Source organism: Haliaeetus leucocephalus, unplaced genomic scaffold, assembly GCF_000737465.1.
Source record: "Haliaeetus leucocephalus isolate CR32 unplaced genomic scaffold, Haliaeetus_leucocephalus-4.0 Scaffold41, whole genome shotgun sequence".
NCBI classification, from domain to species: domain Eukaryota; kingdom Metazoa; phylum Chordata; class Aves; order Accipitriformes; family Accipitridae; genus Haliaeetus; species Haliaeetus leucocephalus.
Genome location: NW_010972477.1, coordinates 2654634 through 2680678, shown reverse-complemented (window position 1 = coordinate 2680678; position 26045 = coordinate 2654634). Strand labels below are relative to the sequence as shown.

Sequence of the window (26045 nt, the reverse complement as noted above, 5' to 3'; positions counted from 1 at the left end):
AGGCAAACACAGTATGGACAACATTGCATTTATGTGACTCACAGGCTGTTTCTGATCTGTCACCTCTTTCAGTTTTAACTAGTCACTCCCTTCCCAGTTGCTCAGCTTCTTCCCCAGCCAACCCAACTGAGTACAAAGTATGGTACTGGTCACAGACACAGAAGCTACTTACAGAGTACAGAGGGAGCAGGACACGTTCACCAAGGCACCAAGAATTTTTTTTTTTTTTTTAAAAGAAGAAAGAATGACTAGGGTGTGAAAAACTGCAGGTTCCCTCCAGAAGTAGTTTTTGGAGTCTCCTATCAGGCAAAACTTCCTTTAAATTTATATAACTGAGGGGTCTCTTGAGAGCATTGCAAGTACTATTTTTCATGAGTACCTATAAGCCTAGATATGTAGGAAAACCCATTGTCACACAAATTCTGTAGTAACTGAATACCTACCACATCAGATACTTAATTTCTGTCCCTAACACAGTATCTGTATCTACTACTCCTAATGCTCATTACAAAAGCTCTTTTTCCTTCTTCACCAACCAGAAGACTGATTCCTTCTTCCATAATTCTTCTCCTTCTCCTTCTCTTTTAGTGTTGCACAGATAGAAAGAGTTAAGGTTTTCTGTACAATAACAGCAAGATCACTCTTGAATAAGACTAAGGTACCCACTTTCCAAAATTCCAGATAAAAACTGGAAAAAGAAGAACTAGGAAAAGTAAATAAGATGACTATCACCATTTTGTAGTCATTCTTTAATCTCTTACCTTTCCTCTCCCGTTCTCGTTCAACCCATATTGGCCAACCTCCTACAGCAATGCAGAAATCCAGAAAAAAAGAAGGAAACAGACCAGCATAACAGAGGAGAAGCTTACAGATGTTGACAGTATAGCATATCACAGCACGAGAGGAGACAGAACTACTTGCAATGAAAATTCATTTTTACGAGAACAAGCTATGGTAACTTCAACAGTGAAGAGTCTAGGAAAATACTCTGTAGATTATAAAAGGACCAAAGGGGGGGGGGTGTGTGAGGAATTTAATGTTTCCTGGAAAAACAGGAAACCTGCTGTACTTCTGCCCAAATCAAGAGAACAGAGAATGTCTGATATCCTGAACTGCTGATTATGAGCAGAATTTATGCAGGACTACCTAATTTAGGGCAGGAAGAAATGAGATGAACGGGGCGAGGAAGAATCTGGCTTTTAGTTAAGAAACAGGTTGAAAGAAAAGTAGTCCTAGCAGAACAGCATTTCTACAAACTGTGTTAAAAAGAACATAGGTAAAGGCAGATTTCTGAAAATATCCTGATGATTAATTTTAAAAGCAGAACAGTAAAAATAATTGCAAACACGTATATTTTCACTGATGTTACAAAAAATTATTCACTTGAAATGATTTACATTAGGATAGGATACTTAAAAGATTATTCTCTCCTGAGTTTATTTCTTTAGGTCACTTCTAAGCTGACTCTCCCACTGTAGAAGCTGAAATGTTTCTGACTGAATGAATGCTCGCAATGAATGCCGACTTTCATCAAAAATTCTATGAAACAAAAACTTTTGGAATCCATGTCTCCATTTTGAAAGTTGCATCTTTTTCATTCAAATTAAGATATATGCAAGTCTAAAAAAAGGCAAGACTTTTTACAGAAAATGATTATACTTCTACAGAAACTGTAGAGAGACGTAATTTACATTTGGATGAAAATGGGTATATCCAGAAATACAACTGTAAGAAGACTGGACTTCCCTCTTCTACAGGATACTTTTTACAGAATTTATAAACCAGTTGATTTTTAGTAAGATATATCCAGACACATATACACATACCTCATATTCCTTCCTGCAGACCTTTAAAACATCATTCTTTGCGGAAGCCTGGAAGACAGATAAATTTCTCCGTTTGTAGTAGAAAAAAATAAAAATCATGTTGCAAGTTAGTTGATACCGGAAGCACACAAAGCAACTTTGTTTTTGTGAAAGGTTTACCAGATAGAGCAGAACACAGGAAACATTTAGGAAATGGAAGAACTTGAGCATAAAAATCTCTCCATTTTGCATGCTCAGTACCACTTATGTGCCTCTTTCCCTTCTCCTCCCTCTTTTATGTACAGTCCTACAGTTCCTATTGTCAAACTGAGTTGCAGAAATCCTCCCTTCAAACTGCAGATTAGTTTCTTCTGTAGAGTACCTCTTGCTCCTTTTTCATATGACAGATATTCAAAATTATTATTACTACTACTATTAGTTATTTCCCCCTCCAATAATTTAAAATACCAGGATAAAGTCTGGTCTTGGACCTATCATATTTCCTTCTTCAAAATGCCTCCAAAACCCCATCAACTTCCACAAATCAAAATTAAAATCCAAGTATTTCCCATTATCCCTAATATTTAGCAAATATCTGTATTTTAGTTTAAGTGAAAATCAACCAGAGTCAGCTAAAGTACAAAATATGGCCAAGATTCTGGGACAGCAGAGTCTACAAACAATACAGCATCTGACTGAGAATAATGAGAATGATATAACAATCATAAGATTAAATTAACAGAATTTCATAGGATGCTGCAATAAACAGAAGTGTTTTTATCAGGTCTGGAAAACACTTCAACATTAGGATAAATTAGAAAACTTTGCTAAGAAATGCATTCAGGAACAGATACATGTATCTTCCTTTTCAGAAGATCAAAAGTACCCAGATTGTTTACTCACTCCTCTTTCCCACACTACTAAGTTTGTGTACTCACTGGTCATCTCTTGTGAAGTTGTTTAAACTATATGCTTTTGGGTGAAGGTAGCATCTTCTTTTTTTTTGCATGGCAACAATTTGCAGTAGGCTGCTGGTCCAAGATTAAGATTACACAGGTAATATGCAAGACACTACAGTGAATATTAAGTACACCTGTGCTCCAGAACCGAGTTACAAGGATGATGATACATAATTATATTTGAAGATGTTTTTTAAGGTCAGAAGCATATATTCGGGGGGGGGGGGGGGGGGCAATCACAAAATGCTTCATAGATTTTTACTAAAAGTTTTTTTTTTTCATTGCTAAATTTATGTATTATGCTTAACATTGTCACTTGACAAAAACAATGATACAGTAATACCAGAACCAACTTTCTTCCATCTGATGAACAAAAACCTCTTTTAAGAGGCACAAAAATTCGGGGCTGTAACCACAACATTGCATCACTAAACATTACACTGCAAAAAAAAGAGAGCTTAGAAACAGCCACACATTGCCTTCTACTCAGCATTATTTTAAAATGGCAACTTTCATGTAGAGATTGTGACAAAAAAATTCAAGAAACTTAGTTTAGCATAAGCAAAGAGAGCTTCAGAATCTTTACGGATTCAGTCAATAAATTACTATGACAATAAATTACTATAAAGTAACAAACTAGAGCACATCAGCAATAATCACACACCTACTGTTTGCAAAGCAAAACTAAGTGGATGCAGTGGCGCTAGGACATGCCTGCAGCCAGCTCACTGGCTCTCACACCAGAACTTCTGTTGTGCCGAAGTTATAAACACGGTTAGATTTCATCTTAACTGTGTCTTCACTACTGAGCAATTAAATGTGGCATCAGAATATACAAAAAAGGCACAGCTAAGCCTAAGGTCTTAAAATTTCTTCTTCAGGCTCATCAAGTCATTGCAAGCAGCCTAGTCTTACTGCACAGTTGAAAATACATACCCCCCCAAAAATCCCCTCCCTGCTGCCGAACCCGCCACTTTTTTTTAAACTAGGTTTTCATCTCAGTAGACTTGAACTTGTACTTTTTTACTGAAAATTCACTTTAAAAACGTAAATTATATGCTTTGGTTTTTGGAATTTGGTTGCTGGCATTTATGACCAGTAGTACTTCCTGGGAAGTATCTAGTCATATTTTACAATTTTAAAAAGTGTTTATGTGATAATTTAATTTTGATGTAAAAAATGCATTAAGCCTGAAGTTCATAAACAGTAATACATAAACGAATTCAACATTGTGCCATCTGACATTAACCACAGAAAAACAATTAGAAAGCCTTACCTGTTTACATGCTTGCCGACATTCCACAGCAATAGCTAGCTCACAGCAACCTAAACCAACCCACCCGTCAGACTTCTTCAAAACTCCTTTGAAAAATAAGATGACAGCACATATTACAGTAGAAAGAGAAACCTTGCCATCATTTTCCCATCCCTCCCCATGAGTCAGTTACTTTTCAAATTTGATAATCCTGTTCTCATAAAAAAAAAATCAAAACCTCATTAAAATTAACGCTGCTATCTCCTACAGACACATCCTCCTGTTGGTTTCAATAGCATATTTTTCTACCAACTTTGTCAACACAGAGTATGTTACTTACTTCAAACTTCCTGTACTGGTTTTGGCTGGGATAGAGTTAATTTTCTTTCTAGTACCTGGTACAGTGTTATGTTTTGGGTTCAGGATGAGAAGAATGTTGATAACACACTGATGTTTTCAGTGGTTGCTGAGTTGTGTTTAGACTAAAAGTCAAGGATTTTTCAGCTTCTCCTGCCCAGCCAGCGAGAAGGCTGGAGGGGCACAAGAAGTCGGGAGGGGATGCAGCCAGGACAGCTGACCCAAACTGGCCAAAGGGGTATTCCATACCATGGGATGTCTTGCTCAGCATATAAAGCTGGGGGAAGAAGGAAGGGGGGGACATTCAGAGTGATGGCATTTGTCTTCCCAAGTCACCGTTAGGCGTGATGGAGCTCTGCTTTCCGGGAGATGGATGAACACCTGCCTGCCCATGGGAAGTGGGGAATGAATTCTTCATTTGGCTTTGCTTGCATATGTGGCTTTTGCTTTCCCTATTAAACTGTCTTTATCTCAGCCCACAAGTTTTCTCACTTTTACTTTTCCTATTCTCTCCCCCATCACGCCAGGGGAAGAATGAGCGAGCGGCTGTACAAGGCTTAGCTGCTTACTGGGGTTAAACCACAACACTTCCTCTGTAGTATATCCCCTCCAATAAAATGGTTTCAGAGCCAGAATTATCTTCAATAAAAGTTTCCCATCTCCTTGTCTCTCTTTTTCCATTTATTTCACTATTATCCTCATTTCTTATCATAAAGCTAATAGAAAAGTAAATTGCTGCCACAAGTTGTTTCATCCTCTTAATCTATTCACAAATACAGATCTTCTGATGTTTTCAAGACATCAGAAATCAAATAAAAGATGAATGCATTCCTTATTTATTTCTCATGTAACTTTAAAGACACAAATAATTAAAGGGAAGGCTTAACCTATGCAGCTGCCCAGCAGCTGTGGCAAATTTGTTACACTCTTTTTTCTTAGGGTGGGGAGTGGAATTATTTAGCTCAAATGAACCACTCATTTTTGTTATGAGTATTTTAAAAATAAAGCAGTATTTTAGGACATGCAAAAATTGTATCCTTTATGTAGAAATAAAAAGTATGAAGTAAAAGAATCAACCACTTAATTTAAAAAAATGCCCTTAAGCCTAGTAGAAATGTCTATTCAGAAAAGTCACATGGGATGTCCAACTTAAAAAAGGGAAGTAAAAAGCTAGGAGTGAGAACAGTGACCTTAAATTCAAATGCTAAGAAAAATACCGGGAAAACAGTAATTAAAAATCATTGCAATCAATGGAAAACAATCACCAGTAAGTATTTATCATGAACAAAACTGCCTTTAAAATATACTTTGTTTGCTTTACAAACACAGATTGCATAGAAAGTCTTACCAGTATCGGTCTTTCATGACATTCGGATGGGCAAATTAAGAAAACACACTAATAGTAAATTTATAAAGGAGGATCAAAATCTTTAGCTAAATTAACATATTTTCCCAGCAAATTAAAATATTAATTACATTTATTAAAATGCAAATTGAAACCTTAATGCTTGACACAAGTAAGGCAGCAGGATTGCATAGCAGATGGAGGGAGCAGAGAGGCAAAGGTGAAGAACAGCTTTTGGTTACAGCCTGCATTTTGTCATTCTGAAGTGCCGTGTACCACCTGAACAGTCCAGACCTTCTGGAAGCACTGTAGGCCAGTGATTTACCAGTCTTTTTGGAGACTGTCTAAATCCTCTTTACGTCTATTCAGAGTACTGTCTCACCGTTCCAATTCAAACTAGTTCAAAGCATCTGTGAAGGCCACAAACACCTGCTAAGTCACCTCACCTTCCACTTCCATAATTGGGGTACGGAATCAGTTTTTCCGAGATTGAGCATCTTTTTCAAAGTGTCAAAGAGATGGCTGTTGTGCACACATCAGCAGTAGTTTGTAATCAACGTTCAAAGATTCAGAATTTCATGCATTGTTTTAAACTAATTCCAAAAGTAAATGCATGTCTACATGGAAGTTATGCACATATCTTTAACAACATATGTACAGTTAATTGCCAAATCAACTAATCACTATGTTCTATTTTAGGCCTAAAATAATGTAGCAGTTGTTTCTGCATAGCTTTCATATGTGGAGCTATACACAGAACTCCTTTCAATCAAAACAGTAATATTTGGTAGAATGTTTATTAGTAGGACTGATATTGTAAGGTTTAAGCAATCTAAAAAACATAAAAGAAATACCATGTGCAACATGAAAACAAGATTTCCAGAAATCTCTGCTGCAATAACCAGCTATATCCAGGAGAAACACATGATAAATACAGCTGTACAGCTTTAGGGGCAATGTCACCACTGAATAGTCACCAGTGAATAACCACTGAATAATCAAGCATCCATATTTTGTGCAATACAGAGTGTGTGGCTTTCAGACGTACTTCTACTGGAACTAAACTGTGCTAAAAGAATGAAGCAAGCTACAAATACATGCCAAATTAAGAACACTGATAAGTTTCAGCCATAGTTAGTATTTTCTTGGCAAGTGGCCCTCTCCCCAGGATGTTTATGAGTAGCAGACAAGCCTGCAGAGAAAAAATTGATGTCACATCTTCAAAAAACACTGAACTGCAATTTTAATACAGCAGCTTAAAAATTAATTTTGTAGTCAAGGTAATTAAAATGCATGTATTTCTAGATGAAAATATACCTTATTAATTGCACAATTAATTGACTAAAGACCATAGTTCTGATTATTCATCAAATTAACTGATTCAAGTACAATACAGATCCTTGAACTATAAAAGATCATCTAGTTGCATAACACAGGCTCTTGTTCTACATCTCCTCCAAAAGTTTCCAGAAGCCACATCACATTAGTGAGATGACTTACAACACACACATTTTTCTTCCTTATTATAAACATTTTACTGCAGTCTCCACAAGAATACTGAAGTCAGAAACAGAGGTAAAAAGCTGCATAAACATGAAAAATTAGAATGTCATCTCTGATACATTTATTTTGTGATGAGAGAAACATTCTACATTCTGAAAATATCTAAGAAATGCTGGATCACCATGATACCAAGAAAACTGGGAAGGACAAAAAAAAGGAAGATGGAAAAAAAAGAAAATTAATTAGGCTTTCATGTTCAAGAGTTGCATGTGTCAAGAAGGGTGCAAGAAAGCCCAAGTCAATTTTTTTGTCTCTTTGAAGTCTTCTACAGTTTGCTTAAAGAAAATGATAAACCTGAAAAAATCAGAACCCAGTTTATCATGCAGAATTTTAGGTTGCTGGGTTTGCTTTCCTCTCCCTCCCCCTTCCCAGCTGGCTATCCCTCGATCATCTTTAGTAAGCAGTTTCTTGAACAGCATCATATGTGCATGGTCATAAAGAAACTTTAATTTCCTAGACAAGTCCCCCAAAATAATACATGTTCTGTAGGCCTACTGGATTTAATAAATAAACACTGACAAACTAATGATACTTGCTTTCAGAAAACATGGAAAAATAATTTTCTTTCAGAGAATACTTACATTCCTGAACACCTCATCTTAAGTATTTAAGGCTTACAACACCATCTTGGCAAGGACAATAAAACATGACCTACAGCGTTGTTTTGTGAGGATGAGACATAAAAGAAAGTTAACAGAAGACCATTATGATGGGTTTAAAGAAGTGGAAACAAATGTGAAAAAGAATGGTAGCTCAAGTGGTAGCTGTGAGAATATTAATATTTTAAGGTAACTATCATGATGAAGTTACTGGTAAATCAAACAATTCCAAAATTTTAACACAGATCATTAATATCAAGTTGCTGTGGGGAAGGAATGGGACAGGAGAAAACACAAACTATAATGAAAATACACAAAGGATATATATCAAGCAGCAGATTATAAGGCAGATCCCAAATTATTTAGCATGTATGTTGTGTTATAACAGGACGCCATTGAAATCCATATGCAAAGCAGGTTTCCACCTACATTCTTAACTAAACTGTCAGGCATGTCATACAGCTGTTAAGAAAGAAAATAACTACCAAAGTCATCTGTTTATCCAGTCAATATTCTGCAACTGTCTATGACAACACCGATGTTGGGAGGGCTGTATACAGTTTCATCAGTGTGTGTGTGTGTGTTTGTGTGTGTGTGAAAACACTTTGTGGATCCTGTATTATGAAAAATCAGAGATGCTGATCCAATCAAAACTCAGTTTGTGGCCCCATTCTAAACCTCAGGGATCTGGCATTCCTGAAGGCTCATCTTACCAGTAAAGACAGAGGCAAAGGCGGCCATGGCCTTTTTAGTGTCATTTGTCACCACGTTTCCTGCCCCATTCAGCAGCAAGCCCTCATTTTCCCTGGTTTTCCTTTCGCTGCTGATGTAGTTAAAGAAACAGGGCAGCTTTCTGGCTGTCCTTCACATACCTTACCAGCATTAACTCCAGATAGGCTCTGGCTTTTCTAACTGGAGCTTGGATAAGGTGATTGCTGAACATCAACCAGCTCTCTTGGCCCCCTCTTCTCTCCAGGGCTGTATCCTATGGGATTCTTCCAAGCAGATTGCCTGTGCCCTCCTGTGTTGTCTCTTCAAAAGGTACCAGAGTAATTATAGTTGCTCATGAGCATCAGGGCCTGTGAACATGAGACTTCTTCCAGTTTGTTTTGGGTCTGTGTGGCAGGGTTTTGGTAGCAGGGGAGGGGGCTGCAGGGCTGGCTCCTGCTGGAAGCTCCCCCGGCTCAGAGCCGGACCCACCGCTGGCCCAGGCGGAGCCCCTCAGCGACAGCGGTAGTGCCTCTGGGAGAACAGATTTCAGAAGGAAAAAAAAAAAAAAAAAAAGAAAACCCACCTGCTGGGAAACCTGCTGTGGAGAGGGGAGTGGGATGTGAGAGGAACCCCTGTGCAGATCCCGAGGTCAGGGAAGGAGGAGGGGATGCCCCTGCAGCCCGCGGTGAGGCAGCAGCCCGTGGAGGGGAGCGGAGGCTGCCCCAAATGGCCGGAACTCCGTGGGAAAGCCCGTGCTGACTACTTTTTCCTGATCAGGCAGTCTGTAGCTGACACCCACAACATCACCCATATTGGACTACTCACTAGTATGTTGATATGCCCATACTATGCCACTCATATGCCCATGTGCTGTTCTCATCTGGCTCATCATCCATCTCCAGGCAGAGCTCCATGCATGGCAGTTACACTCTCACATAAAGGGCAACTCCCCCTCCTCACCTTCCTGGCCTGTCCATCACAGCACTCCTGCTGTCCGAGCCTTCCTCCTGTGTCTCTGTGACCCCAATAAAATCATAGCCCTGTAATGGCACACAGACTTCTAACTCCTCCTGCTTGCTCCCCACGCTGCGTGTGCTGGTCCACTGATTTCCCAGAAAGGGAATAACAGCTTCCCCTATAATGCTGTCTTATATACACACCATTAATTTACAAAATCCTACAGTTCTCACTGGAGAATACTTAAAAGAATTTTAGAAGTGGCTCAAGTTAAAGAAGAAGAAAAAAGTAACGTAACTTCACATGCAAGAAGAATGAAAAGTGACTGGCTTTGTGCAGGTACAAAGTTCAGGATACAAGCTCAGGATACTACAGGAAGATTTAACTTTTATCACACAGGACTAAACTATGGTTTACATCACCACTGAAGAAGTGACATTTTTTCCATAGATCAGAGGATAACAGAATCCTACCACAAAGGCACGGAAGAGGCCTCACACCAGTTTAGAAAGTACAGGAAGACAATTTGGGAGTGGTTCATTAACAAAGACTTCCAATGCTTTTTCACTTGCTTACACAAACCTAACATTCAAAATCCAATATGTATTTCTCACTTCCAGTAAAAGCATTGCCACCCATTTGTATATAGCTACTGAGCTTGTATATAGCTAATGAAGATTAGGTATTGTCTCCAACTAACAATTTATCAAGTTTTAGATGAGACAGAAGCACTGCAACTCCAAAAGATATTATTAAGTAAAACTAGCAAAATATAAGACAGCAAATCTCTTTGCACACACTGGAATCAACATTTTGCCTCTGAAGCTGCGTGTGTGGGGGGTAATTCTGAGTAGATGCCATAAAACTGTTATAGCCTCATCTTTCCTCACTACCACTTTTTCAACCATAGCATGCTAATTTCACTCAGTCTTTTGGAAATGACATATGATACAATAGTACTAGCTAAGTCCCAATTTCATCTATTTCTGATCTCTCCTTTTAACATAACAGTCCTGTCTTGTGATTTATGCTTTAACTTTCTAAATCCACCTGTACCAAGCAGTTTGGTTCTTGATCTGAGCCTCTGCACTTCTTAAATTGTTTGTCTAGTTCTATTTCCCCCGTTACTATTTTTTTTTTCCAAATTATACTGCATCTAGAGCAAAGTTGCAATAATCCATGATTTTATAGATCAGGCTAAGACTAAAGTATACTGAAACTAAAAATAATAGAAAACCTTTAAAGGAAAGAAACTTTGATTATTCTTGGATGTGTCACAGAAGCATGCATGTTTAATCATACAAACATATTAAGCATTTTCTAGCCAGGAAAAGAAGTGTTAAAAAAATGCACAGGTAACCCAGTTTAGACTAAAGGAAACTAGACACCAAATACAGTTTATAATGGAAGCATAATGGAAGTTAAATTATCACAAAATCTATAGGTGCAGGTGGTAGACAACATCAAAAAATGCATATGGTGAAAAAGCAACATGATTCAATAGTAAACTAGTACTTCTTACCTGGCAAAGAAGAATTTATACAACCCCACACTTCTCCCTGAAAAGTAAAATGCAATTAAGCAAAAGTAAATCTACAGAGTAAGAGAGTTTCTAGCAGACACAAAACAACATTCTCAGCATTTTTGCCCTGGGTTTTAAATATCCTACTGAAGAATCCTTATGTCTGAAATATCTTTTGAAGAAGTTCTACATGATGTAAGCTGAGTACCACTTGCTTTGACGAGAAGGCTGCCATCTACAGAGTGTGGAATCAATAGCAGCGGTTTTTTTGTAGGTACAGAACATACTGTGATTACCTGGAATATACTAGCTAGTCAACTTTCTTCACCAGTGTTTAGAGAACTAAGTAGCAACTGTTTAGACACACACACACACAAAAAGGAACTAGGACCAAGACCTGTGGAGAACTTATTGTCCTAGCACTCTTTTCCACTAGCTTAACCCCCCCACCAACAACACATATAACTGCACCCAAAACAAAAGAAAGAGGTTTTAAGGTACCCCAGAGACCAGAAAAATGTAGCTTCAGGGAAAGATAGATACATGGAAGAGTTGTGTAAGTGAAGGTTAAAAACATGGAAAGTTACAATAGGGATCTGTTGGATTCACCCCAACTGCAAAGCACTTCTGGTCCCAAGCACAGGTCCTGCTAAATGGCCTAAGTGGCTGGTGGTATTAGGCAGAAGAATTCTGTAAATGTTTCTCTTTATGGCAGAAAAAACCCAAGCAGGTGATGAGCTTACCAAAGAGTTGCTGTCCCTATCTCTCTCATTACTGTTATTACCAAGACTACTATAACCAAACTGACTACGGGGTGTTCTTTACACTGGGGCTAGTATAAAAGAAATGTCAGCTCAGACACTGATCTGCCACAGGTACTTATGTTACCCACCCAATAAAAGTTACAAATATCCTGGAAGAAGGAGGTCTAGGCAGCAGAGGAAGAATTCCGTCTAAGGTAAGAATTTTAGTTCAACTGTCAGAAACAACTACATATCGCAGTTACAGTGGGCGCACTTGTGTTAGAAGCCTGAAGAATTAAAAGCTATGGGAGTTGCTATACACTGTATGCTAGACATTTAACATCCTACAACTGGAGTCTTACAACACTTAGACAATATGATCACAGCATAGTACTTAAAATTACAAGAGTACAGAAAAGCCTTGAAGGATTACATGGATTTTAGTACAATGTTACTGAATTCAGTATTTTTTAAGCAAGCACTAGGAAAACCTTAGATTAAATCAGAGGAAAATTCTGCAGAGAGTAAGAAGGCAAGTGACAAGTCTTAAGGGGTGTATTGGGTTTACGTGGCAAGGTTTTTGAAGAGAGGGGGGGTTGCAGGGGTGGCTTCTCCGAGAAGATGCCAGAAGCTGCCCCCATGTCCAGCAGAGGCAGTTCCAGCCAGCTCCAAAATGGACCTGCTGCTAGCCAAGGCTGAGCCCATCAGTGATGTTAGTAGCACCTCTGTGATAACACACTTAAGAACCGGTAAAAACTGCTGTGCAACAGCAACTGGGACAGAGGAGTGAGAATATGTGAGAGACACAACCCTGCAGACCCCAAGGCCAGTGAAGAAGGAGGGGGAGAAGGTACTCTAGGTGCCGGGGCAGACATTCCCCTGCAGCCTGTGGGGAAGACCACGGTGAGGCAGGCTGTCCCCCTGCAGCCCAGGGAGGTCCATGGTGGAGCAGATCTCCACCTGCAGCCCAGGGAGGACCCCACACTGGAGCAGGGGGATGCCCGAAGGAGGCTGGGACCCCGTGGGAAGCCTGCGCTGGAGCAGGTTTTCTGGCAGGACTTGTGACCCCACGGGGGACCCACGCTGGAACAGTGTGCTCCTGAAGGACTGCAGCCTGTGGGAAGAGCTCACGTTGGAGAAGTTTATGGAGCAGGGAAAGAGTGAGGAGTCCTCCCCCTGAGGAGGAAGGAGCAGCAGAGACAATGTGTGAGGAACTGATCGTAACCCACATTCCCCATCCCCCTGTGCCACTGGGGCGGAGGAGGTAGGGAAGTCAGGAGTAAAGTTGAGCCCAAGAAGAAGGGAAGGGTGGGGGGAAGGTGTTTCTAGATTTGTTCTTATTTCTCATTATCCTACTCTGTTTAATTGGCAATAAATTAAATTAATTTCCCTGAGTTGAGTCTGTTTTGCCTGTGATGGTAACCAGTGAGTGATCTCTCCTTGTCCTTATCTTGACTCACAAGCCTTTCATTACATTTTCTCTCCCCCTGTCCACCTGGGGAAGGGGCAGTGATAGAGCGGCTTTGGTGGGCACCTGGCCTCCAGCCAGGGTAAAGCCACTTGTGGTGGGTTGAAATGAAGGAGTACTGAACATGCTTTTTAAAACAAAAGAAAAAGTTTAATCACACTTAAAGAGCAACCCATATTGTCATGCAGTAATTCTGTCTTCACAGGAATTAATGACTTTCTAAAGTTGCCATGGATCTGCAATACTTTTGACACACAGGAGGAAAGGACCTTTAAACAAACACACTCTTGCAAAATTGCTTATAAAATGTCATTCTCAGATTTACTACTCCTACATGTTGCCCATTTGAGGTGAGTATATGTTTTAGGCTAGCTGGAAACACGATTGACACGGTTTGGAAGTAACAAAAATTACAAGAATAATGCAGACTTTTCTGACAGCAAACGTGCTGAGATATTCTAAGTTGCCAAGAGATAAGACTCCAGAATTTACAATCTGAATGATAGTGCTTATCTCTTCCCCAGTTAGAACATCTCTAAGACAGGGAGCAGATTACATCCTTCATTTTTTAGTGAGAACTTTTAGGAAACCATAAACTTACTTATCCAATAAAAGCATTACTTCAGTTTGTCAGGTATGGCTATAAACCATTCAGAGCAGCTATGAGAGTCTTGTTGCCTTAGCCCAACCAAGACCTTACAGCTTTGTCCCACACACAAGCAGGAACACATAATCTAATTTAAGTCACTGCCATCAACATCCAAGTGGCAATCACCCAGCACCATTTTTTACAACACAGGTCAGATTTTCATTGCATATCGTAGCTTATACAACCAGGACACCTAGCAAAACTGTCAAGTCAAGTCCCATCTCATTGCAAGTAGCATAATATATGATGGCTTTAAAAAAAAAAAAATCCTACTTTGAGGATCAACTCTCATTGTAAGATTTTTTCTAGTCCTCATAACAAGGAAGAGAAGGCTTGAAGACAAACACACATCTTCTACCAGCTCAAAACTCAGTGAGTAAATGAAATACAAGTAATTTTAAAACCTTATTTTTGCAAGCAAAACTTTGGTAATATAGGATTAGTTGTTTTGTTTTCTTTAATTAAAAGCTAGCAAGCCTTACCATTGATTCTGGACAATACTCAGGTGCTCGCTGCAGTAAGTGCTTCAAACGGGAATCACTCTTAGAAGACAAAATCTGTTAGAAAGAAAACACACCTTAAAACATATAGAATAACTACACATTGGATACTTTTTTCAACTGATTTCATCATTTTTAGTTTCACTACTATCTACCCTTTGACAACTTTGGCTAACAGTTAATATGTAAACAATGCAAAGTTAAGATTTGCTTTTATATATCTATAGTCTTTCAAATATGTTGCACTTTTTATGAAGAAGAAATTTTTGTATTTAGAAGTGAATGAGGATTTCCTCCTCAAACACTCCAATCAAAAAATTTCTATTGAATAGGCAGTGTGAAAAACATAGAGGATTTCTGCCCCACATATCAAAATATTATACAACTCTACTTAATTAACCTTCTGCTACATGTTACATGACCTGAGGTAACTAAACTCCTTACAAAAAAACCCTGAAACAAATAATTTTTGTGGAACAAAAATGAACAAAACCTAGACTACTTAAAGAGACTAACAAAACTAACATGTGAATGAACACTACCCATGTGAGAGCAGAGCAAGATCAAGTTAAGCACCACCTAAGCAAACTGAAGATCCAGAAGTTCATGAGACTGGATGGGATGCAACTGAGGATATTGAGAAGCTAGCTACTGTCATTGCAAGGCAGCTTTGCTACCATTTTTGAAAGACCATGGCAATTGGATGAGGTTCCTGATGATTGAAAAAAGACAAACATCATATCCATTAGAAAGGCAAGAAAGATAACCTGGGGAATTACAGGCTGTTCAGCCTAACCTCACCCTGCAGGAAGACTGCAGAACAAATCCTTGCAGAAGCCATGCCAGGGCACATGAAGGATAAGAAGATGACTGGGAACAATCAGCAAGGCCTACCAAGGGCAAATTTAGCCTGATAGCTTTCTGTAATGAAGAGACTGGTTTAGTAAAAAAGTGGAGAACAGTGTTGTCTACCTTAACTTTATAAAAGGTTTTTGCACGGTCTCCACCGATTCTTTAGAACCAAACTAGTGAAACATGGATGAGACGGGTGGGCTACAAGATAGGCGACAAACTGCCTGGACAGTAGGGCTCAAAGATTAGCAGTCAACGTTCAATGTCTATGTGTTGGCCACTTAGAAGCGGTATCATGTAGGAGTCAAACCAATATCGTAAATGGCTTTACTAGCGAGCTGGACAATGGGACAGAAAAAATCCTCAGCAGGTACGCAGATGAGCCTAAACCGGGAGCTGTCATCAATATACTGGAGGGTGGAGCTGCCACTTGGATGGGTTTCAACAGGCTGTAGCAATGGGCTGATGGGAAACTCAAGCAGTTCAACAAAGGCAAACACAGAATCTTGCAGCTGAAATGGAATAACCCCATGTAACAGTACAGGCTGGGTGCTCGCTGGCTAGAAACCAGCTTTGCAGAAAAGGGAGTTGGGTCCTGGTGGATAAGTTGGACATGGGTCAGCAGTGCACCAATGCAGCACTGAAAGTTAACAGCATACTGCACTTCATTAGCAACAGCACTGCCAGCAGGTTAAAGGAAGATGACTCTTCTATTAGGCACTGATGAGTCCACATCTGTAATACCAAACCCCGTCTTGTGCCACCCCTGCGCAAGGTACGTTATCAATGAACCGCAGAGTCCAGTAGAAGGCCACAAAATATGCTGGACTTTACGACATACCAAGACAGGCCAAGGTGAAAGATTCTGTTCAAACTGAAGAAGGGTTAAGAGGGAGCAGGGGGGATCTAAATTCCTGTCTTGCAGTACCTGAAGATGGACTATAGAAAAGACAAGTCAGACTGTTCTCAGGGTTGCACAGTGGAAGGATGAGCTGCAAAAGTAACAAGTTGCAGCAAGAGAAATTCTGACTGGATGCAAAGGGGGGAAAAAAAAACAAACCAAAACTCTTCACCGTGACAGTAGTTAAGTGCTGGAACAGATTCCCCAGAGAGGCTGCGGATTTGAGGATTTTGATTTGAATATTCTTGAGGATATTCAAAACTTCACTAACAAGATCCTGATCAACTTGATTCAATTCTGAAGCTAGCACCTCTCTCAGCAGGAGGTTAGACAAAATGACTCTTCCAACTTAAATTATTTTGCACAGCTATACTTGGGAAGAAATCTTACCTTAACTCATTGACTTTCATACACAATTCTGAATCATGTAAATTTATCTTCCCCCCCCCCCCCGGGGTCTTTCAGACCATTTTGTAGTGTTGTTCATCTCATTTCCTTAGAGCAGTAGCAATATTTTCAGTTTATTACAAGATGCCTTTACCTCATCAATCTTTTGGGTGTTGTTTTTGTTGTTGTTGTTTTGGTTTTGTTTTTTAAAGTTTCATGAAGTGTCAATGTAAGTTGAGCTCTCAGCACATTTTAAATTATCTTCTGGTCCCACATTAATCATGTTTTTAGTTCTTGGTCCTTTAGCAGTCCAATTAAGTAAAACACTTGAAAATTAAAACAAAAAACTGGACAACAAAAGGGATGGAAACAGACCTATTAATGTGGGATATGAAACTAGAAATTACAGGAATAACTGAAACATGGGCACACTTCAGATCTTTCAGAAGGAGAAATACATTACAGTTCTACTCTAAATTTGCAACACAATAAACTCATGGAAAGCAAAACAAGAGAAGGATAGTACTGGCTTCGGAAATAAGAAAAGAATTGCAGTAGTATTTGGGGTCCCTGTACAGTCTCTGTTTTTGTGGTGTAAAAGTTCCTCCTTATAATCAGCTGGAACTCTCTAGTTTCAATTTATGACTGCTCTCTCTTGTCGTCCCACTATGTACCACTGTGAAGAGCCCGGCTCTGTCTTCTGAGCAATTTTATTACAGGTATCGGAAGGCTGCTCTGACGTGCTCCTTCTTCCCCTGGCTAAAGGCAATTCCCACAGCCTCTCCAGAGAGGGCATGTGCTCCAGCCTCCTGATCACCTTGCCGACTCTCTGCGAACTTGTTCCAGTTCACCGATGTCTTCCTTGTAACAGGGGGGACAAAAGTGGACACAGTATTCTAAATGTGGTCAGCAAGTGCTGACTAAATGGGGAGAATCATTTCTCTAGACCTACTGGCTACGTTCCTGTTAACATAGCCCACGATCCCTTCTTTATTGTTGGGGCACACTGTTGGCTCATGTTCAGCTTGCTGTCTGTATACCAGTACCCTGGGTCCTTTTTCAGCAAGTCTGCTCCCTAGGGAATCAATCTCCAGCACTTGTTGGGGGTGATTCTTTCTTCCCAGGTGCAGGACTTTGCATTTGTTCTTGTTGAATTTCATAAAGTTCCTGTTGGCCAATTCCTTCCACCTGTCCAGGTACCTCTGCATGACAGTCCTGCCATTAAGATTATCAGCTCTTCCTTCCAGCTTGGTATTGCCTGAAAACTCAACAAGAGTGGAATCTGTCACCTCCTCCACGTCATTAATAAGGATGTTAAACAGGACAGGTCCCAGCACAGACCCCTTTGGTATTCCAGTTCTTACTAGCCTGCAGGCAGACTAGGATCCACTAACCTCTACCTCTGAGTCTGATTATCCAACCAGGTTTTTTACTCATCTAGTTGTTCATCCATCAAAACCATATTATCCTAAAATGGATAAAAAAAATATTGAGGGAGGCAGTGCTGAAAGTCTTGCTAAAGTCAACACAAATGACATCTACTCCTTTATCCTCATCCAGAAATCCAGACTTATTATCAAAGGCAATCAGGTTTGTCAGGCATGATTTACCCCTCACATGCTCAAAAACGTGTTCCGAGAGGACTCTGTCTGTGATTTTCCCAGTCATCTTAAGAGAAGATGACTACTCTGTAGTCTGCTGGATTGAGAACTGTTTTGTGTTTGGGTTTGTTTTTTGTTTTTTTTTTTTTTTTTTTAAGCTGGGTACATTGTTAGTCCTTCTTCAGTCGCTGGGGACCTCCCCCAAGTTCCAGAACCTTTCAAAGATGATAGAAGAGTAACCTCACAGTGACACCAGCCAACTTCTCAGCACCCTCAGATACAGTCTATCTAGTCCCATGGTCTTATATGGTTCAAATTTTCTCAAGTAATTCCCCACTCAACCATCACCTATTAGCAGTAATATTCCTCCTTGAACCCTGTTCCTGTGCTCAGAGGACTGGCAGACCTTGGTAACAAAGCCTCAGGAAAGAAGGTATTCAGTACCTCTGCCTTATCTGTGTTTGCTGACACTAAATCACACGCTGCATTCAGCAACAGTCACACACTCTTTCTTCTTCAGCCTTTTAACTACTTCCATAGCATGTCTTGTTGCCCTTGACATCCTCTGCAGGTCTCAACTCCAGTTGAGCTTTGTCTTTCCCAATATAACCTTACATGCCTGGGCAAACTTTCTAAATTCCTCTTTTATGACCCTTCCCTGCTGCTACCTTCTCTATACTGCCTTTCTGCATTGAAGCTTGTTCATGACTTCTCTGTTTAGCCACGCCAGCCTCTTGAAACATTAACATGTTTTCCTGAGGACTGGGATGGACTGTTCTTATGCTTGGAGGAGGATCTGGATAGAGATCTCTGGAGAGGTACAGAGATGAATGCTGCCAGAAACCTTATCATTGTGAAACTTCCCAGAAATAAACTTAGGAAAAAAATGTCAATTTAATAAAGACAGGCCCGCTTATTTCTTGCTACAGTATCTGACAGACTTAATCAAATAATCACAGAAAGAAGATGATACTAAAACTAAGCTTGGAATAATACTTATTAAGAATGCAAAATAATTAGATGTTTGAATCATGTTAGTTGACAAACAAATCTATAATCTAAGTTTTCTTTTTCAAAGGGCTCACTTAAAGTAGCTGTATTACTAGTTAGCAGAATTCCTTACTGTTAATCAAGCCTTTTCCTTAACTGGCAGGATCAAGGGGAACACCACCAGGTCTCCTGTGCCCTTCACCGTAGCCCCTGGGTTGTAGTTACCTTTTACCCATGGAGGGCCTCCTGCAGTAGTATCACTGGTGTCCGTGTAGATGAGCAGCCAATGGGTCAAAAAACCCTTGCAATTTCTGTAGCATCCTAGATCTGAGCTCCTGAATCAAACCACCTTAGACAGCAAGTCTCATCTGCAGATGAGTGCCTCCATCCCCTGCAGAAGGGAGTCCTTCTCCTGGTGGCACTGTTTACAACCAGCTGATGAGGCCAAGATGGCTCCCTGATGGAGTGTGCTCCTCTTCACCTGTTCTAAGGCCCCAAATCTCTTCTGCAAGTGCATATCCAAAGACAGGCCAAGAAACTTCTTCTGGCTGTCAGGAGTCACAAACTTTCAGTCTCCACTAAGCATAGCCTCTGGCCATCCTTCTTTCCATGCAATGCATCATTCAGGCTATTGCCCTTGCAGGTTCTCTGCAAAAAGCTTGACTAGCTCCCATTTACATCAAGGCAATGCTTCTTCTCAGCTTCTTTGACAGTTCAGGAAGCTGACCAGAGCATGACTCCCACAGTTCTAGTGCCACTGACTCTAGGAGAGACACCATCCTTTCCCTGAACCCCACGACTTGGATGGACATGTTCTTCCTCAACAGCTCCCTCCGGGTCAAGACCTCCAACATGTCACAAGTGGTTGGCCCAGCCAGCGCCAGTGACTGTCCTATTAGACAGAACAGATGCACTCCATCCCAAGCAGTACATCTGCACCTCCTGCTGGCCCTCTCTGCATAGAAGAAGAATCGACTGTGTTAATGCCAAATTCCTGTCTGTGCACCCTGGTCACTGGCATTCCCTAAGCATTAGTTAAAAAGAAATATGGGACACAAGCCTGCTCTCTTTCCCTGACATCCCTGGCAAGCAACTTGAACGTTTTATGGCTCAAACTACCAAGTCTAGAAGGAAAACATTTTTGGTTTTATTATTAAATAAATTATCATGTCAGGACAGTACAGTATGGTGGTACAGACAAGGCAACAAGTGCATGGCAAATATTTCAGAAAAGGCACTTGGAAAGACGGAAAAAGGCAAATCATTCAGCCAACTCTATTGCCTGACAGTCATCCCCCACATAAGCAAACCTCCATCCTACAAATGTTGTTTAAGCCAAGGGGGTAAGTATCAAATAATACATTCCAAAATGGATTAAAAGACAAAGCATTTGAATTGTGCTGCACAAAATGGTTAACTTACAGAACATGAAAATCAGTAGAAAAATAGTAGACAGCCCCTTCAGCCAGTCTGCTAGCCTATATCAAAGGATCATTCAGAAAACGATGCTACCAGCCTGATGTGAGGTAACAAAGACAGCTCCTTATAGAACAATTTGAGGGGCATCAGCCTTGCTTTTGACTTGTTCTAGACCTCTCACCACAAAGACTCTGAATATGCTGATTATCTGAGAAGAGAGAGATCATCCAGATGAGGCAAGATCAGAATATCTTACAAAAAACCCCAAAACCTCTACACAATAATTAGAGCCAGTATTAACAGAAATGAGATGAAATTTGACAGTAAAAAGCTCAAGGCCTTTCATGAAGAGCTAACAGGAATTCCCATGATAAACTGGGCACTTCAAACCAGTGGACTAGAAGAAAGAATTGGACAGATTATTCCAAATGCCCTCTCAATGAAGCTACTAAACCTGTCAATTAAATTTGTTTATATACAGGAATGGATATCTTTCTCTTACTTACACATAAGTTTCAACACAATTTTAAAGATTGAGTGCTATACTTTTGTTTACAATACCATGTACAGTTTTGCTTACCTGTATTCAAAGAGATAAACTTATGCTGGAAGGGCTGCAAGAATAATTATAGGAATTGAGAGAATATCTTATGCAAAGAGACTGTAAGACTTTTCCTTGTTTGGCCTAACAATAGGGAAGCTGAAAGGGGATTGGTTGCATTCTATAATGATATCAGGGAGGGAAAAATGCAATTTAAACTAAAAGTTTTGTTAGTACAATGACAGATAAATATAAACTTAATCATAACCAGGTTTAGTGCTTGAATTGCCCCAAAGCAGGTAATGAAGACAAGAAAAGGGGGCAGGCATGATGTAAGGACACCATTCTAATATAAAAATTGTGTATATGTGTATGTATGCTTTACTGATGTAAAATTTTTATGTATATACATTTATATAAATACATGCACACAAAGCTATACAACTTACTATCCAAAGGTACAAATCTAAACATAAGTTGTGGAAAAGTATTTGCCAAGCTTGAATTTAGCACAAACAGCTCTTTGTTATTACCTTATGAACAGGCTAAGTAAGCAGATTTTTGCTGGATTCACAAAGCCATATATCATAAGGAGTATCTCAGATGCCTAAGAAACAAGAACTGGCAGGAAGAAAGAACAGTACCAACATCTTGTTCTTCATTTTAAATTCCCCCAAACCTGGAAATACACAAGATCCAGAAACTGGGTATAAAGTACCTTCACCCCTCCCATTTCCTAACATGCTTATCACTTCTTGACCGAATCCTGACCCCAGATTTGTATCTCTACTTCTCCTCAACTTCAGCAGAACCTGCTTTCCACTATGAAAGGAAAGATGACTACAGTTTTAAATTTTAAAACTCATTTAAGGTCTCATTTAAATAACAACAATATTACATCTCATGATTCACACATAGTATTCACACAGAAAATCATTTGCTTGTAACCCTAATCTTGCTACATCATTGCCTAAAGGCATGATTTTAACCCTGAGGGATAAACCAAATTTAAAACAAGCTTACCTGTTCACAGACGTCACGGCACATTAAGTTGTCCTTTGCGTGGTAACAACAAGACAAGCCTATGGAAAAGCAGGAAAAGGGAAAAGATATTTAAATAACATGAAGCACATAATTATCACTTCCGAACAGAAGCACCCACTTGATGGCCTGTCTGGTCCACACATGACAGTGAGAAATTTTCCTTCCCAGAAGGCAAAAAAGAACATGAGAAATTTTTATTCCGAAGCTGAGGCAGATCTGCTCATCGAGTGTCGCAGAACTACCCCTGAACACTCACTGCCACCAAAAGGAGATCTCACTCCCCTTCCTTCTGCTTCTAGCCACATTTCTGCTGCTTAACCTCCACTAGCTTGGCACCTGTCAAATTCCTTCATGAGGCAATTCAATTTATTAACCCAGGAGAAATTAAAAAAAAAAAAGAGAGACTAGAATAATAAACAGTGAACAAAAACCCCACCAAAAAACTCCAGAGAGACTATACGCTTTTGTAAATGGAATCACCTCACAGAATCTGAAAGGTGCAAGAACCAGTTAGGAACAGGTGGAAAAGGAAATCAGAGCAGGATCCCCTTTTCACACAGAGGTGAACACAGCTGCTCATTGAACTCTGGCTTCTTAAAAACTTGGAACAAAATGGTGAATTGTTTCACTAGTGATGGATGATTAAGAGTGGTTTTGCCTGACTAGATGGAAGTCATAGAGCAAACACAGATGTGAGCAGATCAACAGGAAAACAAAGGAGAACTGAAGCACTTAGAAGTCATTAAACACCAAGGTTTAAAGCCACATTTTTAACATTGTGCTTTGTTCCTCCACCATCCAAATATTTCCTTCAGTCAGAGTTAAGCTTGGCCAATATAAAATGAATTGCACAACTCCTTGACATTCATTTTCATCCTCGCTGCCCAGTGTTTAGAACATTGTATCAGAAAACAGACAGACAGAGGTTTCCTTCAAAGCTTTTACTTCCACGCCTGTCTTCATACACAGGATCATTTAATGATTCCAGATTTCTGCTCAACTGTATCTGAGCTACATATCACACTGATACAACATAATAAAGCAATACTGTACAATGATACCACACATATAAAGTTGTAGTTCACAATACCTAGTTACGAAATAAATTTTGACCGAACCAATAAGAAGGATCTTGGGTATGAATTCCTTGATAATTTCACAGCTTACAAGTGTTTTCAGCTGCAAGCTTACAGCTGTTACAAGAAGATATCCAATTTAAAAAGCAAAAGAATCTACCACCACCAAACCCAAAATTCTCCAATGTTGAAATGACATTAAAAAAGAAAAGAAAATTTCAGCTTGAAAATGTCAAGGAACTGGGAGAGAGGGAGAAAAAAAGAAAAATCCCTGAAAAGGTTGTCTGTAACAGTCACAATTTAAAATGGCTACTAGAGGATTGAGCTATATTTTAATGCAGAATTCTACCATTCCTGAAGAGGAAAGAAGAGAAACCAAAGTAGGACTTGTAACTGGTGAATGTTTTAATTAATAATTAGAAACAGCACAGCAAAACGCCTGCAATAAATGAGGACAGCACCAGAATCCTGCTTACAACATGGTGAAATGAAAGGAGGAAATTGTAAAATTGACTTTAATGTTTTTTGCCAATTTTCTACCATCGCAGAAGAGGATTGAGATATGACACAGATGGCTTAAAAATCTTTCTGATCTGAGAGCTACACGTGGGATCTTGCCAGTCTTCCTGCACTATGTTCAGTAAGCCGATCCATGCCAAGAATCTGCTTCATCATTAGCAGGCTCCACCATGTTCAAGCTTCAGTTATTATTTCACTTAACTGAAAATCTTTGCTTTACACTTTCTTAGTCCTGTTACAAAGCCATGGTATTAGAAATATGGAACAACTATAAAAACCATTAACTTTTAAGAACAGACAGTTTTTCTTAAGGCAAGAGTTGCACTTACTTTCAGAAACGTTTCTGGATTTCAGTGACTATGCAATCAGACTGCAAGCACATTAACACAGTGCTGGACAAAACATTCAGGTTCACAATGGAAAGATATCCAGCAAATTAATTGGCATAAGTAAAAAAATCCAACCAAACGTACTTAAACATAGGCTTTACTTACAAACAGAAATATTGGCTACTCAATCACAGTTTTGCTGTTTTGTTTCACTGTAAGTCCCAGAAATTTTCCATTATATAAATTTTTATTGAGAGTAACTGCTACATTTAAGAGACCCAAGAATTCAGAGTTCCCAACCTACACAGGGAATTTACATTGGCTTAGGTGACAATGCATATGTTTAACTGCCTATGTCATTATGATTTGAGTTCATGAATCTCTCAGGCAACATTTTATTAAATGCTCCTTCACGTAGATTTTTTAACACTCTGTGGCCTTTTATCCATTAGTTTTCAGTGGCTCTCAACCCTCCTATGATGAACTAACACGCATCCAGGATAGTTCTCAATCACTTCCACTGCTGAGTTTCAAGTCATTATCAATTATACCAAAGAGTGTAACAATGAAGTAACAATATACTGAACTTTATGGTCATTTAAGTCCTTCTACACAAAATCCTAATCAATTGATGGTGTCTTAAATTAGCGGCAAATTAAACTGGCCCAGAGTGATCTTTAGTGTTTAAGTGAGAAATGAAAGTTGTTAACGATATGCATTCCAAACACAATTCCTCAGTTCTCTTTCCAGTTAACCTCTTCTGAAATGTCTTATGATATCTCTTCCAGTCAGTCCTTACTCTCTCATTCCCCCTTTCTCTAGTTTTACAAAAAAATTTCCAGGTTTCTTTTCAAAATTTTATTCATGCCCAACTACAAAATAACTACACTTTCTTTTTTGGTAAGATCTGCTATCACAGCAACGTGAGTAGGTTCATCACGGGAAAGTTGGGCTAGAGTATGTCATATTTCATTCCACTAGCTTTCACTGCCTTCCTCCTAAAACCGTGCCTCACTAGGCAGCAGAACTATGAAACAACAATGAAAATGCCCACAAATGCCTCAATGATTGCAGTCTTCTGCTTCAAAGTATTACATATTTTGTGATTTCCATTCCCGTGACAGCACTACCAACCCGACCTAGTTAGTAAAAGCTGTTTGGCAATATCTGTGCTTATGCCACCTTCTTTTTTCATTACTCTTTTTTTCGAAAGCAAGAAGCCGAAAACCAAGAAGTTAGCTGCTGTCACAACTTTACTGCAGGGAACTACCTTACCACGACCCTCCCCTCCATTAAAAGCCTCGCCTCCGCTTTTTTAAAGGTTCAACACCTCGTTCAACACCGTTCTTCCTCCTGAAAGCCTTACCCAAACCACAAGGACGACGAGCCCCGGCACACGAGGGCTGTTCTGACGTTTCGTAAGGCAACCCAGGCTTCTCGTCAGGGTTTCGGGCCGGCCCTTCCCAGGGCCGGGGGACCGACACCGGGAAGCCGTCCCCGACCCTCACCTGCCGCGGCCCGGCGCCCACCGGCCTCCCGCTCCAGCCGGGCAGGTGCGGCCGGCGGCGGCTGCCCGCTCCCCCTCAGCCCCAGCTCCGGGCATTCCGCCCTCGGCTAACGGCGAGGCGGGAGAGACCCGCGGCGCCGGGCCGCGCCCCCGCTTCCCGCGGGCGACGCCGCCGCCGCCGCCTCAAGGCTTCGGCACCCCGCGGGCGGCCTCGCCCCTGCGCCATGTTGTCGAAGAGGGACCCGCCGAGCCGCCGCCTCGCCTCGCCTCCCCCTCTCCCCCTCCACCGCCCCGCTCCGCGGCTCAGCTAATCACCGGCCGCCCCGGGGAAGAGCAGCGGAGCCGCCGCCAGGCAGAGCAGGGCCCAGGGCCACCGAGCGGCCGTTACCGCCATGACCCGGTCGCGAACCCGCCGCCGCCGCCCGGCTCCGCCTCACGACCCCCGC

The 26045-nt window shown here is 40.4% G+C and overlaps 1 protein-coding gene across 1 annotated transcript in view; it reads right to left on the bottom strand.

Annotated features, from left to right (window-relative positions):
- Positions 1-22473, bottom strand: part of RECK (reversion-inducing-cysteine-rich protein with kazal motifs) — a 57688-nt gene extending 35215 nt beyond the window's left edge. Inside the window, exons 1-6 of the mRNA XM_010577143.1 lie at positions 22425-22473; positions 22148-22206; positions 14416-14490; positions 11074-11110; positions 4041-4126; positions 1827-1874 (exon numbers count right to left, since the gene is read on the bottom strand). Of these exons, the coding sequence (XP_010575445.1) occupies positions 1827-1874; positions 4041-4126; positions 11074-11110; positions 14416-14490; positions 22148-22206; positions 22425-22473 (354 nt within the window). The remainder of the gene's footprint in view (positions 1-1826; positions 1875-4040; positions 4127-11073; positions 11111-14415; positions 14491-22147; positions 22207-22424) is intronic.
- Between the last annotated feature and the right edge of the window lie 3572 nt (positions 22474-26045).